Genomic DNA, 16,261 nt, shown 5'->3' with positions numbered 1-16,261 from the left:
TTTGTTTCATTTTTTTTACATCACAGAAACCTAACATTTTAACAGGGGTGTGTAGACTTTTTATATCCACTGTAAGTACCTGTAATAAATAATTGCATCTTTTGTTGCAGAGGTACTTGAGGAGGGGTGTTTAAACTTTCACCCCATTTAGTCTTCAGGTAACAACAAAAAAAGCAGTTTCTCTGGATGGAATTTTTTTTATTGCTTGAGCATCAAATATTCACAATCTTATTTCTTAGTCCTTATCTGTCCACATTAGAAGCAATAGTGGCTTCAGAACTAGGAAACATCAGTGTTCCCTTGACTGAGTCCGAATGGGGACTTTATTAAGTAGGTACCAACCAATCTGGGACACAAGCAGTAAATGATTTTGTAGAGGCAAAATGCCTTTAGCAAATATAAACCCAATCACAAAAATGCTCATAATGTGCAGCTTTCATTAAAAGCATACCTGGTGATTCTGCCATGAAAGTCCTTGTTCATGCTCTTTAACCACTTGCTTACTGGGCACTTAAACTCCCCTCCTGCCCAGACCAATTTTTAGCTTTTAGCGCTGTCACTCTTTGAACGACAATTGCACGGTCATACAACACTTTACCAAAATGACATTTTTATCATTTTTTTCCCACAAATAGAGCTTTCTTTTGGTGGTATTTGATCCCCTCTGTGTTTTTTATTTTCTGTTTAAAAAATATTTAAAAAACGCAAATTTAAAAAAAAAAAAAAACACACAAAACCGTTTTATATTTTGTTGTTAAATTTTGCAAACGTAATTTGTCTCCTTCATTGATGTACACTGATGAGGCTGCACTGATGGGCACTAATGGGCGGCACTGATAGGTGGCAGTGATGGGCACTGATAGGTGGCAGTGATGGGCACTGATAGGTGGCAGTGATGGGCACTGATAGGTGGCAGTGATGGGCACTGATAGGTGGCAGTGATGGGCACTGATAGGTGGCAGTGATGGGCACTGATAGGTGGCAGTGATGGGCACTGATAGGTGGCAGTGATGGGCACTGATCGGTGGCAGTGATGGGCACTGATCGGCACTGGTAGGTGACACTAATGGGCGGCACTGCTAGGTGACACTGATGAGGCACTGATTGGCACCATTGGTGGGCATTGATAGGTGCCACTAATTGCTGGCACTGGTGGGCACTGATTCATGGTACTGTGGGCTCTGGCAGGCGGCACTAGTGGACACAGATGAGATGGCATGCATCTTCCTCTTCAGGACCGATGTCCCCTGCACAGAAGCCGGTGATCGGCTTTTTTTTCTCCTCGCGCTGTCAGCGTGAGGAGAACAAAAAACAATTACCGATCTTTTGTTTACATCACGTGATAAGTTGTCATTGGCTGACAGCTTAACACGTGGTAAGAGGCCGGGATCAGCCCCTCACTCCGATCTGTGATCACCAGAATCTCAACTTGGTAATCACAGCGCGTGTGCGAAGGGGAGGACGTCTATTGACGGCCTCCTGGCAAAGTAGGTCCGCACTGTAGCCGTAATTCGGCTATAGCGCGGATCTAAAGGGTTTATTCAGGATTTTTTATAGCGTCAACAGTTTGTGCAGCGCTTTACAACATGGGGCCAGACAGTACAGTTGCAATAGGCATATGGAAAAATGCAGCGCATGTACAAATGAATATAGGTCTTTAAAATGGTGAAACAGTCAAGAAATAACTAATTGACCACAGGTGCCTTGAAACACAAACGTCCATAGATGGATGTAAATGTCCAACCGCACAGGAGGTATAAGTACTCCAAGGGGTGGTGATGGTCTGATGGTTGTCAGAAAACACCTGGCATCATACAGCGACTTCCCAACTGAGAAACCGGGTCCCAATGGGTCATTCAGAGAAAGTGCAAAAAAGCCTCTTACCAGATCCTGTGGATTCCCATGTCAGCGACAGGGAATCGCATGCGCAGTTTGTCACAAATGACGTGGAATGGGAGCTCAGGAATCGCCAATCTTTTGCATTGTGGTCTGGATGGATCTCGGCCGGCAACCGGATGGGTCCTCACAACGAACCGTCCTCACACCGAACCGTCCCAGCGTGCATCAGAAGTTTCACAAACGGTCCCCCGAAAGGAGCAGTTGGAGGGACTGGATCTCATGCGGTAAATGTGGAAACAAAAAGAATGTGCCTCCACATGGTGCAGATAAAAAAGGGTGTTATTATTGACAAAAACGACCATACACAAATAAAAGCGTGATCACGGTGGATAAAAACGAATGGGCAACAAAGAGAGTGGTGTATGTACCCGACGCGTTTCGACCTAGGGGTCTTCAACAGGGGCAATACAATTCAAAACGGGAAGGATTAGGGAGCCCTGCTCGTTAGAGCTTAAAATCTAGAAGGGAGGATCAAGTGGAACAAAAAGGTAATAGCTGTGGGGATGATCAGATGGAGTAAATGAAAATACAGTTGTTAATTGTGGGTAGGATAGGCTTCTCTGAAGAGAAGGGTTTTTAGGGATCATCTAAAAGCTAATAAAGTAGGAGATAATCGGACAGATTGGGGTAAGGAATTCCATAAGATTGGAGAGGCTCTGGAAAAGTCCTGGAGTTAAGCAGGGAAGAGGTGATGAGGGAGTTATGGAGCAGGAGGTCTTGAGAAGAACAAAGACAACGATTAGGTTGGGATTTTGAGACTAGGCTAGTGATGTATCTAGGGGCAGAGTTGTGGATGGCTTTGTAAGTAGTTGTTAGTATTTTGAATTTATGGGGTTACAACTGTCTCCCATTTGTTCTCCTGCATGAACACCCTGTCACACACTTCTGAAGGAGACTGCAAGTGGATGTGCCAACACAAATGGCCCAAGAATGGTGCACAAAAGGAAGCTAGCCCTGATCAAACTGGTTTGTTTTTAGACATGAAGAGGCTAAAGGAAATCGGCAGCATTGAGATGCAAAAAGGGTCATTTTTTTATTTTATAAATAAAATGGTTTCATACATAGAAAATAATGTATAAAAATTGAAGCAGCTGTGCATGACAACCTATCAACTACGATATTTAATTTTCAAAAGGTTAACTGAACAAGCTGAACATAGAAGCTGATTGTTTGCCATGTATAGTTGCTCAAGATTTTGGCTGCTCCAGTTTTGATAACTTCCCCACATAGTGCTTTTGCAAACTAAATGTCACCCAGCTAGGGTTCAGATCGACTTTATATTGGTCATATGGGTATGTAATTGTATAGGCAAGACTGGCCAAAAATGTAAACACCTATGGTCCTGCAGCTTTGCCTTTTATTAGAAATCACAAAAACTGGTGAATGCAGAATTAATCATTGTGGTTTGAGCCACCAGCCTGCTCAGCTTGGTCATGTTTGCCTAAACATAACATAATAAAATGTACAAATTATAAATCTATTTCTTCTTTTCTTTATTTTTTTTATTTTAGGGTCTGTCCATCATATCGCGTCAATCTCAAGTACAAGCTTCCTATGTAAAACAGCAGCTAAAAACCATTATTGAGCAATATTTTGGGAGATTTTTGCCCAGTGCTCCTCAAGCCCCAACTGCTGGAAGCCATCCTATGCTTTTAGCCCTGTGTGATTCTGTTCAGAGCCCACATACTGCCATCCTTAGAAAAACTGTAATGCAAGTCATAAAGTAAGTATTTTCTGTCCCCTTTTGTATACAAACGCTAAGGCTCGGTTCACACTGCCGCGACCTGCGGTGTGACTTTGCCAGACGACTTCCTGTCGATTTGAGTACTGCTTGATGTAACTTTGAAGAGACTTTTCGTAAATGCCTGGGTAATCTTCCTGTAATATCAGATCCAAATCGCATCAATATAGATGAGAATCCGACTTGGAGGCGACTTCTATTAAAGTCTATAGGTACAAGTCTGATAGAAGTGGCCTTGAAGTAGTACAGGAACCTTTTCTAAAGTCGTAGCGACTTCAGTAGTGCTAATTAAGACAGCTCACTAACATGGGATTTCACGTCACGCATCTTGGGGTCTCACAAGTAAAGAACACCAGATATCCGCGCTTAGAAGAGAACTGCAACCCCCCTAACAAGGAACATCACCTAAGTGAGGTTCTAACAAACAGAAAAAATCTATTTCAGGGGAAGTGGCGCTGTTCAAAAATGATTAATTGTATGTGAACCCAATACACTATTTCATCTGAACAACTCTCCATAAAAGCGCAAAGTGCTTCAAATAAATAAATATAAGGTCAAAAATCTATATATAAGTGTAAATACCAGAAAACAACACAATCAAAAGATAAAGAAAAAAAATGCAAAAAATATGTATAAATAAAGCAAAAGTGGCAATTGATGATATCAAAGTGAAAGAGTCCAAACAAATATATGTGTGTATACTGCTGTACACTCTAAAATAATAGTCTGTGCACGGATCACTGTTCACAAAATTCAAAATAATGGTGACTCTCCAGTATTCCCCATCCTTTCCTCTGCAACTCCCAAAAATGTTACACTTTAGGAAAATCAGTGCAAGAGATTTGTATGCTATGGTTTGGATCTGGGTTTTGCATAGCCTGATGGTCACTTTGCTGGCCGAAGTGTTCTGCAACTAAACAAGAAAGAGGAGCATACAAATCCCTTGCACTGATTTTCCCGAAGTGTAACATTTACATTCCTAATCATAGTTGGATAGAATCCATCAGGTCATAAATATGGGAGCTGCCATTGTTGACTTGCTGCCATTCTTCTTCTTGGCGTGTCACTGACCTGCCACAGAAAAACATTCGTGGAGAGGTGGAAGGCAACGGTACCTACTTGAGGGATAACCTGTCACAAGGGGACACCGCCACTACAATTCAGCTATTACGCCTGTTACCCCTGCAGGGGTTAGGCGTTCTGGTGAGTGCATGCACAAGTGGAAGTTGCGGAGGAAAGTGGGGAATACTGGGGAGTCACCATAATTTTGAATTTGTGCATGGATCACTGTTCAGACTATTATTTTAGAGTGTACAGCAGTATACACACATATATTTGTTTGGACTCTTTCACTTTGATATCTATTGTCACTTTTTCTTTATACATATTTTTGCATTTTTTTCTTTATTTTTTGATTGTGTTGTTTTCTGGTATTTACTAATTTGAATCATGTTTTTTTGAATTCACATGGGGGCACTTTTGTTCCTAATTTTTCTCATTCATTGAATCACCCCCTTTTTTAGCATGTCACACTATGTCATTACTTGATGTGGTGTATTATCACTGTTATATTTAGTTTCCATGTATTCACAATTTTTTCCTACACTTATATATAGATTTTTGACCTTATATTTATTTATTTGAAGCACTTTGCACTTTTATGGAGAGTTGTTCAGATTAAATAGTGTAGTGGGTTCACATACAATTAATAATTTTTGAACAGCGCCACTTCTCCTGAAATAGATTTTTTTCTGGGGTCTCAGAAGTGGTATCCCAAGTCGCGGCAGTGTGAACCGAGCCTAAAACTTGAAAGATGTATCTTTCTCTAGTAGAAATCATAGTAACAAAATGGTATTTTAAAATTCTTGTGTTTTTATTATTTACAGTGAAAATCACTTGCAATTTAAAGGCCAAGCCCCGCCTCCTCGGCTAGCCTCTGTTCTATCTTTCATCGTTGACGTTTTTCAGCGTAGTAAGACCATTGAAGTAGCAGATGCCGAGTTTCTTCTTCCTGCCATCTTGAAATGCATGATACTGGTAAATGAGCCTATGGGTAAGTCATTTAGTCCTTTATCGTAGCAGTATAAAACCACTTCACTAATAATAAAGTAAACATGCCTCTACCTTCACCAGTATTAAAGCTGAAGTTTTTCAATTTCTTTTGCCCTACGGCTCCATGCACACTGAAGCTCATAAACGGCCGTTTTTGGGAGTTTGGGCGTTTTTTTTTTTTTAACAGTCCATAAACTCCCCTTTATGTTATCCTATGTGTCCATGCACACTTTGACGATTTTGGGCGTTTATCAGCAGTGGAGTTTATGGGCTCGCATTCAGGAGCTGTTTTTCTGCCCACAAAAATGCTTAAAAACATTAAACGCACATAAACGTCGATAAACGTGGCTCGCCAGTGGTTTTTAACATTTTTGATCCATTGAAAAAAAAAACTGCTAACGTGGAAAACGCTATTGCAAAAAACGTTTAAATTTGTTAAAAAACTCACTGTAAAGCTACTGGTGTTTTTTTATAACGCTATTTTAACATCCAGTGTGCATGGAGCCTAAAGCTTTAGTGTCATCACCTATGTGTAATTAGGATTGACCTGCAGGCTGCTGGATCCTGGAGAAATCTTTGCTAGTGGACTGCCCCATCCTCTTCATTAATTCATTCAGCCTGTGGCCGAACTTGTGAAGCGCAGGGAGTTTAATAGCTTTGGCCTGCTGTTTTAAGACAAAAAAAAAGTTCCCAAGGAGGGACCCACCAGCCCCTCCTCCGCCATTGGGAGAAGTTCTTTCTTTAGTTTCACTATCTGTGAATGAGAGAGAGTTTGAGGAGTCACATGAATCTCCCCCCTATTCATTGATCACGTTACAGGCAATAAAACTTTTCTCAATGGAAGAGGTGGCATTCCTTGTTGGGAACTTTTTCACAGCAGCTTAGCCTGGAGCCTGCATGTTGGAAGCTTAACCAAAGGAAGAGGATGGGGCAGTTGCTCAGTGAAGATTTCTTAAGGATCTAGCTGCCTGCATGATGTGGAACATCCTTCATTTACAGCAGTGGTTCTTAACTCCTGTCCTCAGGACCAACTAACAGGCCAGATTTTAATCATTACCATGGGGAAGATGCAGACTAGACTGTTGCAATCACTTAGCAGCAAGTGATACCTGGCCTGTTAGTGGGTCCTGAGGACAGGAGTTGAGAACCACTGATTTACAGGTTAGTCATGTCACTAAAACTACGGAACAAAAAAATAATTGCTAAACTTCAGCTTTAACTGGTCATATAAATAAATAAAATTCAGGCAGGTGTAGATGATGTATTCATGTTGATCCCCCATCCCGAGAGCCTTGGTGTGCTCTTATAATACAGATTTACCTGTTTGTACTGTAAAGTTGGTGCCTTGGCATACCAGCTCTCCAGGGAGCCAGAAGTGTGTGGGGCTGACGCATCTATTTGCAAATGGGTTCCCTGGGTTATGTGGGGCCCCTGGAATCTGGAGATATCTGCAAGTATTTGACTTCATTTAATTTACATTTCTGGTTTAGCCTGTAAATGTAATGACAGGCTTTGCATTAAATATGTTTAGCATTGTACATAGAGCAGAGCAGTTTTTATATTTTCACTTACGGGTCTGGTTCCTGCCATTTACAGGCTGTGTCATGCCCCTCCAGCCTGTGTCTTAGAATGCGAGGGAGGTGAAGCAACCTTTAATCTACATCTAATATCCCATCCCCATTGTGTTTAGCTGGTTAGTGGGCATGGAGGAGGAGGGAGGGCGTGGGCTGTCGTTTACCACTGTGTATACACCCACATGTGTGACTCTAGTCACATGGGCTGCTCATTTGTGATAGGGAGGAATTGCTCAGTATAGAAACTCACTGAAAAGTATGAGACTCAACCAGATTGATCTGTCAGAGGTTGAAAGCTTAAGAAATAACAAATTCTGCTATATGGTGAAATACGATTTGTAAAGCAATATCTGAAGATTATTGGTTGCCATATTTTTCCAGAAATAGGACATGCACATATTGGTGCCAATGTGAATTCATCCAGTTACCTAAACTATGTAGAACATTTTATATTTACACAAACAAGCATCTATCCAGAGAAAAAGCAGCAATCACTTTTCTGGCCCCTTTAACGTGGCCTGCACCTAATTCATGAAAGCCTAGTTATGGTACAAATACTAACACATACACCAGATCCAGGTAATTCTTACTACCACCACTTTTAGAATATGTCACTGTGCAAACGTCAATAATTCTCTTAAAATTTGTCACAGCCAGATAAGCAAACTGACAGTAGTTAAGAGCAACTCAAAGTGGGTGTACTCTATGGGTTATAGTTGAATGTGTTTAACATTTACCTCATTGGGTGCTAGTACCAAGGTCGCCTGCATCCTAGCAACCAAGGAAACCAGTCACTCTGATAGTGGGCAGAGCCTGATGGGGACCTCTGATAGACTAGCTACCCTCAAGCCTGTTATGCCTGTGATTGAAGGCAGATGTCAATGAGTGGATTCTATAGCTGCTTAAATAATCCAGTGAATAATAACCAGTTCTCTGCCTTTTTTTATTTCAGTGAAGAAGCTTTCTACAAAAGCATTGCAGCACATTATTGAAGGCTGTCGACAGGTTCCACAAGGGGAAGCTGTATCTTATGTTGCATGTATTTTAAGGTAAATCTAATAATAAAGGTCTGGAAACAAAAGGACATTTTTTTTCTTGAATTTTGGTAATTTTTTGTCGCCTAGTCATTGGTCACAAAATGGTGGTAGTAGTGAAACTGGTAATGGTAATAAATAAACCTTTGTGTACACAGAGCAAAATTAGTCGTTTATGAATCCTTCTAGAATGTTGTAAACTTGCTGGATACAGGGTAATTCAGGGTACGTACTGGATGCATGTTTAATGTGCGTGGTAAACTAATATATGTGCTGTTATGAATGCTTCAAATAATTTTGTTTAATGAAGTATTTATTCATACATATTAGTTTTTTTTTTTCTTTGTGGTTTGCTGTTTCAGTGGCACTTACAAATACAGTTGCAATATTAGTCTTGCTGTGTATTTATATTAATATTTATATGTGGTGTCCAGGCTGTTTCCAGCCTTAACACTAAGTGTAACGATTGGTACTTTCACACTAAGGCAGTTGTCAGGCGCTTTAGTGCTAGAAATAGCCTCTGAAAACCGCCTCCAATTCATTGCAGCGTGTCTTTTCACTCTGGAGCGGTGCACTTGTGGGACATTATGAAAAGTCCTGCAAGCAGCATCTTTGGGGTGGTTTGGGAGTGCTGTAAATGGTGCTCCCAAAACGCCCTGCCCATTGCAATGAATGGGCAGCACTTCCAAAGCACCTGAAAAGCGATTTGAAAGCGCTGCAAAACTGGACTTTTTACCATTTTTTGGGGGTAAAAAGCACCCGCCAGCGGACAAAAAGCGCAGCCAAAACAGCTCTAAGGTGCAGCAGAAACGAGCGGCACAAACGGGCAGGCGCTGCCAGTGTGAAAGGGTTCCAAAGGCAACATTTTTTTCCCACCTAATTTTGGATAGAGGAGAGAGGGTATAGAACACCTGTCAGCTTTTATTGTTGTCTGTGCCCCTGTTAGGGAGATCCCCCCTCTTTTTGTCCTATTTTTACCATTATCATTGAAAGTAAAAGAAAATCCCAAATTTTGGGCTGTCCCCAGAAAAATAATAGTTAAATTCTTCCAATGGGAAGAATAGTTCTGGTAACCTGGGGATCCCCAAGAGATTCCCTTAATTTGCAGGGATTTCCCCTCACTTCCTGTTTTGGCTTTGGAACAGGAAGTGAAGGCAAGTCTTCCCAATGGGACTAAGATAGCAAAACTTACAGGGGTTATAACCCTCGCTGACTCTATCCAAAGTGAAAAAAAATTGCCTATAGTTTACTTTACAATGTTTCTACTGCTGATTAGAAAACATTGTAGTCATCTGCTGTATGTCTAAGGAACTGTATTAACCAGTCTGTACTGAATGGACAATATTCCGTACCATATCATTACCTACAATGGCCAGACTGATGACGGCTTGGGAGAAAATATCTTGTTTAACAGTGTCATATTTAGTGGTGAAACAGTGATGCTGTGTGAGCCATGTCATGCTAACAGTCTGAAGAGCATGCTTCTGAGTTAACTTACTTTACTTTCCATGTAGGCAATTTATTCAAGAATATTTGTGGATGTATGATCATCAGATATTTGGCATCTTGGAGACGATGTCGATTTTAGACCAGTCACTTGTTGTAGACCTAATTCCTACAATTTCTGAAAGCTTGAAGTCATCCGAACATAAGCGTGGACTAGGAAGGAATGCAGCTTCTAGGTATGTTCTGCTACATTAAATGGACTCTGCTGCATTTAAATGTCCTTTACAACATTATATGCATGTTCTAAAAACACTGCCTCCCTACATATAAAATTCCTGTAGTAGCTCAGTGTGCAGCAAGCAGATGTAAAATGCTTGTTGAAAAGACTCATTCTGATGGCATTTACTGGTGGTATACTAATGATGGATTTTAATAGCCTCCCTTGGACGTGTATGATAATGATATTAAGCGTGTACCTGATGGTGTTAGATCTGGTAACGGTATTAGACCTGTACCCAGGTATTGCAGAAATTAATAAGGTAAACCTTACCTGGAGAAAATGCTACTCCAACCCCCCCACCCCCCCTTCCCACACAGCAGCTCATTTAGAGCCATAAGCCTATACGTTTAGGTCTCCCTTTCAAAAGAGATATTATGACCAAAAACCTAGGTCTGCTTTAAAGATCCTTCTCTTTGTTGCTAAAAGAAACATTTGCAAATGTGTTTTGGTTATTGTGAATCATTTTCAAGATAATGTCTTAAAAGGCAGGTTTTAGTGTGTATTTTGTAAAATGTGAACTATAATTGTAACATGAACAGCAGGCATGTTCAAAGTCCGGCCCGGGGACCAATTGCGGCCCATGTTCCAATTTAATGCGGGCCCCACCTGGTAATTTGGATATATACCATATTTATCGGCGCTGCCTCTGAGGGGACATGGAGGGGGCGGGACGAGTGCCGTAAGATTACATACAGGAGAATCCCCTGTTTACTCTGCGGCGTCTAGAATAGGAAGTCCCGTCTCCTGGGCTGCCATTGGACTATCATGTCTATGTCTGTCTATCATAGGAGGCGGGACTTTGTATTAAAGAGGCCGCTGAGAAAACGGAAGATTCTCCTGTATGTAATCTGTTGGCGCTTGTCCCGCCCCCACCCTTTCCCTTCCGAGGCTGCAGATGGGCATCGATCAGGCTGCATTCATGGCAATGGTAAGGCTGCCTTCATGGCACATGTGAGGCTGCCTTCATGACAACGGAGAGGCTGCAGATGGGCACTGATTAGGCTGCATTGATGGGCACTGACCCTTATTTTGCTTCTGTTCTTTATTTAAAATTTTAGTTTTTTCCTGAAACTTCCGTCTTAAAGTAAAGGTGCGTGTTATACGTTAATAAATACAGTATATCCAAATAACACGCCCATGCTCATCCTTAGTCCTGAGGAGCGCTCGGGGATTTACAAAAGATATATATAGATATATCTATATATAGATATATAGATATATCTATATATAGATATATATATATATCTATATATATATATATATATATAGATATATATATATATCTATATATATATATATATAGATATATATATATATAGATATATCTATATATATATTTCTCCAAATGACACGCCTGAGCTCATCTCTTAGCCACAAAGGCAAGAGAATTCTTGTTGGGCAGTGTATTAGTGCTCGAACTAATACACTTAGACTGAATTTTAATAGTTCAAAGAATGTCAGGCAAAATGGTTGGCCCTCGCGCATGTTCACTACATCTAATCTGGCCCTCTTTAAAAAAAAGTTTGGACACCCCCGATGTACAGACTCTACTTCCTGCTTAGAAGCCTTATGCAACTGGCTTTGCTTCACTTCTTAAAGCTGTGTTAAAGCCATAACCAAAAAATGTAATATTTTGCAGCTTACCAATCATTGGATGCGGTGGCTGCATCACTATGGTTTTCTCAGGCTTTTTCCCCTCTGTTTTCACCAGGCGATTTGGCCAGTAACAAGCTTCCTGTATTAGAATGCCCAATCTCTGGATAAAGGAGCACAGGGGCACCTTTGGACAGTAGCATTGTCAGTCTGTGGGGAGGGGAGTGTTTGATCCCGATCAGAATTAAATGCACTGACAAATTGAAGCCAAATGCCAGCTAACACTTTATAATCAGTTACAGCGAACAGATGTTTGACTTTTGGGATTAAGGTTTTACAAAAATAAATTAAAAGCTGATCTCTGTAATCACCCCTTCCAGTGTCGAATGGTTTGTCTCATATCCGTAACTGATACATTCTGCTGGAGAGCTTGCTCTTTTAAAAGACAACAGACTTACTGTCTGGATCACCAAATGAAAATAGCAGAAAGAAAGCCTAAAAAAGAAAACAAGTGCTGATAATCCCATGTAAGAAATTGTAAGCTGCAGTATGTTCGCTTTTGGTTTTAATACCACTTTAAATCCGCTGTTGGGCTAGGTTTAATATTAATAAAAATGATAGTCTCTCTTGCTTAAAGGCCAACTGAGTTTCTGTACGTCAACCACCTCAGCTCCTGAAGGTTTTACCCCCTTCCTGACCAGGCTATTTTTTGCGATACAGCACTATGTTGCTTTAACTGACAATTGCACGTCGTGTGACGCTGTACCCAAATAAAATTGATGTTCTTTTTTTTCCCCACAAATAGAGCTTTCTTTTGGTGGTATTTGCGCTATAAACAAAAAAATACATTATAAATTTTGAAAAAAACATTTTTTTACTTTCTGCTATAAAACCTACCGAATAAAAAAAAATTAAAAATCAACTTTCTTCATCAATTCATGCCAATATGTATTCTGGTACATATTTTTGTTTAAAAAAAAAATCCCAGTAAGCGTATATTCGTTCGCTTGCGCAAAAATTATAGCGTCTACAAACAATGGGATAGATTTATGGACTTTTATTTCTTTTTTTTATTGTTTTTACTAGTAATGGAGGCAATCAGCATTTTTTTTTAGCGGGACTGCGACATTGCGGTGGACAAATATGACACTAAGTGACACTTTCTGGGGACCAGTGACACCAACACAGTGATCAGTGCTAAAAAAAAAAAAAAAAAAGCACTGTATAAATGACACTGGCAGGAAAGGGGTTAACACCAGGGGCGATCAAGGGGTCAAGTGTGCTCCTAGGGAGTGCTTTCTAACTGGGGGGGGGGGGGGGGTGAATGCACTGGATGAAATGAGAGATCTGTTCTTAGCAGAAACGCAAGAGCTCTCTTTTCCTCCCTGACAGTACACCGATCTGCCTTGTTTACATAGGCAGATCGCCGTTCTGCCCTTTCTCCAAATGATTGGCTCCTACTGTATCCAATCACAGCGAGAGCGGCGCTCTGGTGGCCAGGTTGGTGCACAAAACCATGTACAAGTACATAATTTTGCGCAGCCGGGCTGCCCTGCCGCAGTATGTATGCAGTCGGCGGTCCGGAAACGGTTAAAAGAAAGAGGCCTACACACAAATGTTTAAACCTGCCCAAATCCTGGGCAAAAAAAAAAAAAAGTTGGACAATAAAAAGCATCACCAGAGGTTACTTAAAAAAAAAAAAATTAAAAAATCATTGGATATAGGCATAAAAGATTTCATATGAATCTTGCTTTGGGTTTGACCCCCCCACCCCTTCCAATTCTCCTTACTGATCACTCAAGTGATGGCTAGTTTGTACTGATCAATAGGGGGGACTCAAAAGGTGGTATAAATTTCCCCGTTACAGGTTATTTACCTATGCTGCCAATATCCACCAGCCCTTTTGACATGCAGCTTTCACTAAAGAAAACATTTGCTTTTATGCCTTTATTTCGTCATATGCTGAGTTGGAATTTTACAGCTTTGTGATAGGATTACTAGTTTGTTAGATTTTGTTAATAAAAAATAATAATAAAGGGACTTGCAATATTTGCCTTTCTTAGACCAAATGCAGCATCTGGCTTCTTCCAGCGGTGTTGCATAGCCAGAACTTTAGTATTTGTTAGGTGATCAATGTTAAAAGGGCAAAAAGAATACCAGTTAGATGATTCTTCCCTTCAGGAAAGATTGTATAAACGGTGCCTAAGCATTTGATCACCTGATTGGCACTAGAAACACTGTCTCTGCTGGTGGGTTAGCTTTTGATTTGAATGTCTGGAAAAGTAACAATGTATCGTAAACTTAAGCACCCCCCTATACTGTACATTGCTAAATTTGGCTGTAAAGTTAATGGCAAGAAGATGAATAAATCAATAAAAGAAGGGAATGAAAAATGGCATTTTTGCTTTAGTACTGCCAAGTGATAAATGATCTCATATGCTACCATTTCGATATCGCCACTAAAATGAAGGACAGTATAAACGTGGGTAGACCTGGATCGGGCTTCAAGAATCCAAAACCTATTTAGGTTGTGATGTACTTGTGTTCCAAGACCGTGATTTCTAACCATGAGCCTGTTGGCCCTAAGCTATATCAGTTTCTCAAATGAAAATTACTGTTAGATCATTTAAGCGTCATATAAGATGAAATGGGTGCCAGTCCATCCTCTAATGTACTCAGATGTGTGTGTTTCTTTTTTGTTTTTTTTTTAAATCTCTGATTTTTCTTCTTTCTAAAAGTAAATGTATTGTTTGTTTACAGGGAGGCTTACAAAAGATTGCTGTCTCACTTGGGTGAACTTGGACAAAATGAGCTTGAGGCACTAGAAAATGAAAGTCTTTCGTCCTGAACCAATATCAAAACCATTGCTTAAAACACAACTGTCATGTTCAGTTGAAGCTAAATTCTGTAGACGTTTATCAGTCTACTTAAGGATGGAATTAACTTTAGTCTGTGAAATTTTAAAGAAAACAAGTATTTGTCGGACTTACAGCAACATTAAAATCATGTTTTTTTGGCCTTGTTGAAATGTGCAATATGGACTTTACTTTTGTCTTTGTGAAGCTCTTGCGTAAATATGTAGTCATCCTTCTCTTAAAAAATATTTTTAGATTAATTTGTGATCAAAATTTTTTTGTCAATTTTTGTTGTAAAAAGCTGTATAATATACACCCTAGCCTCAAAATATTTGATTTTTTTTATTCTAAGTATACAGTATTTTGTTCTCTTTAAAAAGGGTTGCTTTGTTAGTCTGCCAAAATCAGTTATAAAATATATTTGAATGCTTGTCTTATTATATATATTTTAGTATTTTATATCTCTTCACAATTTAGTGGGGAATTCTTATGGAAATACTTTTGATAAAATGACATTTAGTGGAATTTATATAAAGAAGTTTCTTTTTTTTTTTCTTTTCACTATTCTGTGGCCATAGAGACTGCCGGGGACAATCTGGAGCTGCATCTGCAGGCATCATTCAGATCTCATTATTTTCAACTGGTGATTCCCTGCATTGTAAAAACAATTATAGCTGCTTGATTGTTTTTTACAGGTGTCACGCCCCCCACTGACAGCTCGTATTCCCCCGCAAGTTTCTCTCCTCTTCGCCCGCGGTGACAGGACGGCTACGTGGGTTCTTATTGGTCGGCGCTGACTCAATTAGGTTGGCGATGTCACCAGTTAGAATGCTCCTAAACATACTTTCTGACGAGGTACGTTCTGGAGATATGCTGCAGGAGATTTGTAAGCCCTGGCCCGGTGAGGCGGCGACCCAATGTCTCCTAGCGGGTGATCGCCGCGCTCCAGATCAGCGGGACTGGGGGGGAGGTGAGGAGGGCGTCGTGTGTTATGCGCAATTTTAAAGCGTGACATGTTGGGTATCTATTTACTCAGCGTAACATCTTCTCACATTATACAAAAAAATTGGGGTGACTTTAGTGTTTGTTTTTTTTGTTTTTTTTTTTTTTTATCCCCCCCCCCAAAAAAAACGCATTTAAAAAATTGCTATGCAAATAACATGTGACAAAAAAAGGTGCAACAACCACCATTGTATGCCCTAGGATCTCTGCTAAAAAAACATATATAATATCTGGGGGTTCTGAGTAATTTTTTAGCAAAAAAATTATGATTTATACATGTAGGAGAGGAGTGCCAGAATAGGCACAGTATGGAAGTGCTTAATAAACATGCACTTGCCAGACCAGGGATCCAGCTCTGTTCTCACCTAGGCCAGTTCTACACCAGTTTATATCCTTTGTGACCCCATCTTGGATGTGGGACGCCAGCTGTGACTTCCTGGTGCTTTACAGCCAGCTTCCAATACCTATTAATGGACCAGCAGGCTCCTGGAACCCGTGACGTGTTCCAGTAGTTTGCAGGTGGGGGCCAAATTTCCGCTTAGCTCACCTAAATGAACATAATTGGAGTGAGTACCTGTCTGAAATAGGTACCTGCTCCAAGAGAAAAAATAAAAAAACATCCAATAGAGGTGGGGGCGGTGGAGGAAAAGCAAAATTTTCCTTTTTTTAGGTTTAAAAAAAAATGCCAAAATGAGAATAGCTTATCGCAACATACAATAGTTACTGCATCTCTTTTCAGGACCTTTCTGAGGTTGCATGGCGCCATCCATTTTTTAATTTATTTT

General features: G+C 40.3%; 1 protein-coding gene across 2 annotated transcripts in view; it reads left to right on the top strand.

Annotated features, from left to right (window-relative positions):
• MMS22L (MMS22 like, DNA repair protein) overlaps positions 1–14,940 on the top strand; it is a 153,043-nt gene extending 138,103 nt beyond the window's left edge. For both annotated transcript variants that reach the window (XM_073626972.1, XM_073626971.1), the window contains exons 20-24: positions 3,411–3,622; positions 5,527–5,693; positions 8,219–8,315; positions 9,815–9,982; positions 14,380–14,940. In XM_073626972.1, coding sequence (XP_073483073.1) covers positions 3,411–3,622; positions 5,527–5,693; positions 8,219–8,315; positions 9,815–9,982; positions 14,380–14,467 — 732 coding nt within the window. In that variant the 3' untranslated portion in view covers positions 14,468–14,940. The remainder of the gene's footprint in view (positions 1–3,410; positions 3,623–5,526; positions 5,694–8,218; positions 8,316–9,814; positions 9,983–14,379) is intronic.
• The last annotated feature ends 1,321 nt before the right edge of the window (positions 14,941–16,261 follow it).

Source organism: Aquarana catesbeiana, linkage group LG04, assembly GCF_042186555.1.
Source record: "Aquarana catesbeiana isolate 2022-GZ linkage group LG04, ASM4218655v1, whole genome shotgun sequence".
NCBI classification, from domain to species: Eukaryota; Metazoa; Chordata; class Amphibia; order Anura; family Ranidae; genus Aquarana; species Aquarana catesbeiana.
This window is presented reverse-complemented; position numbering and strand designations above follow the sequence as displayed.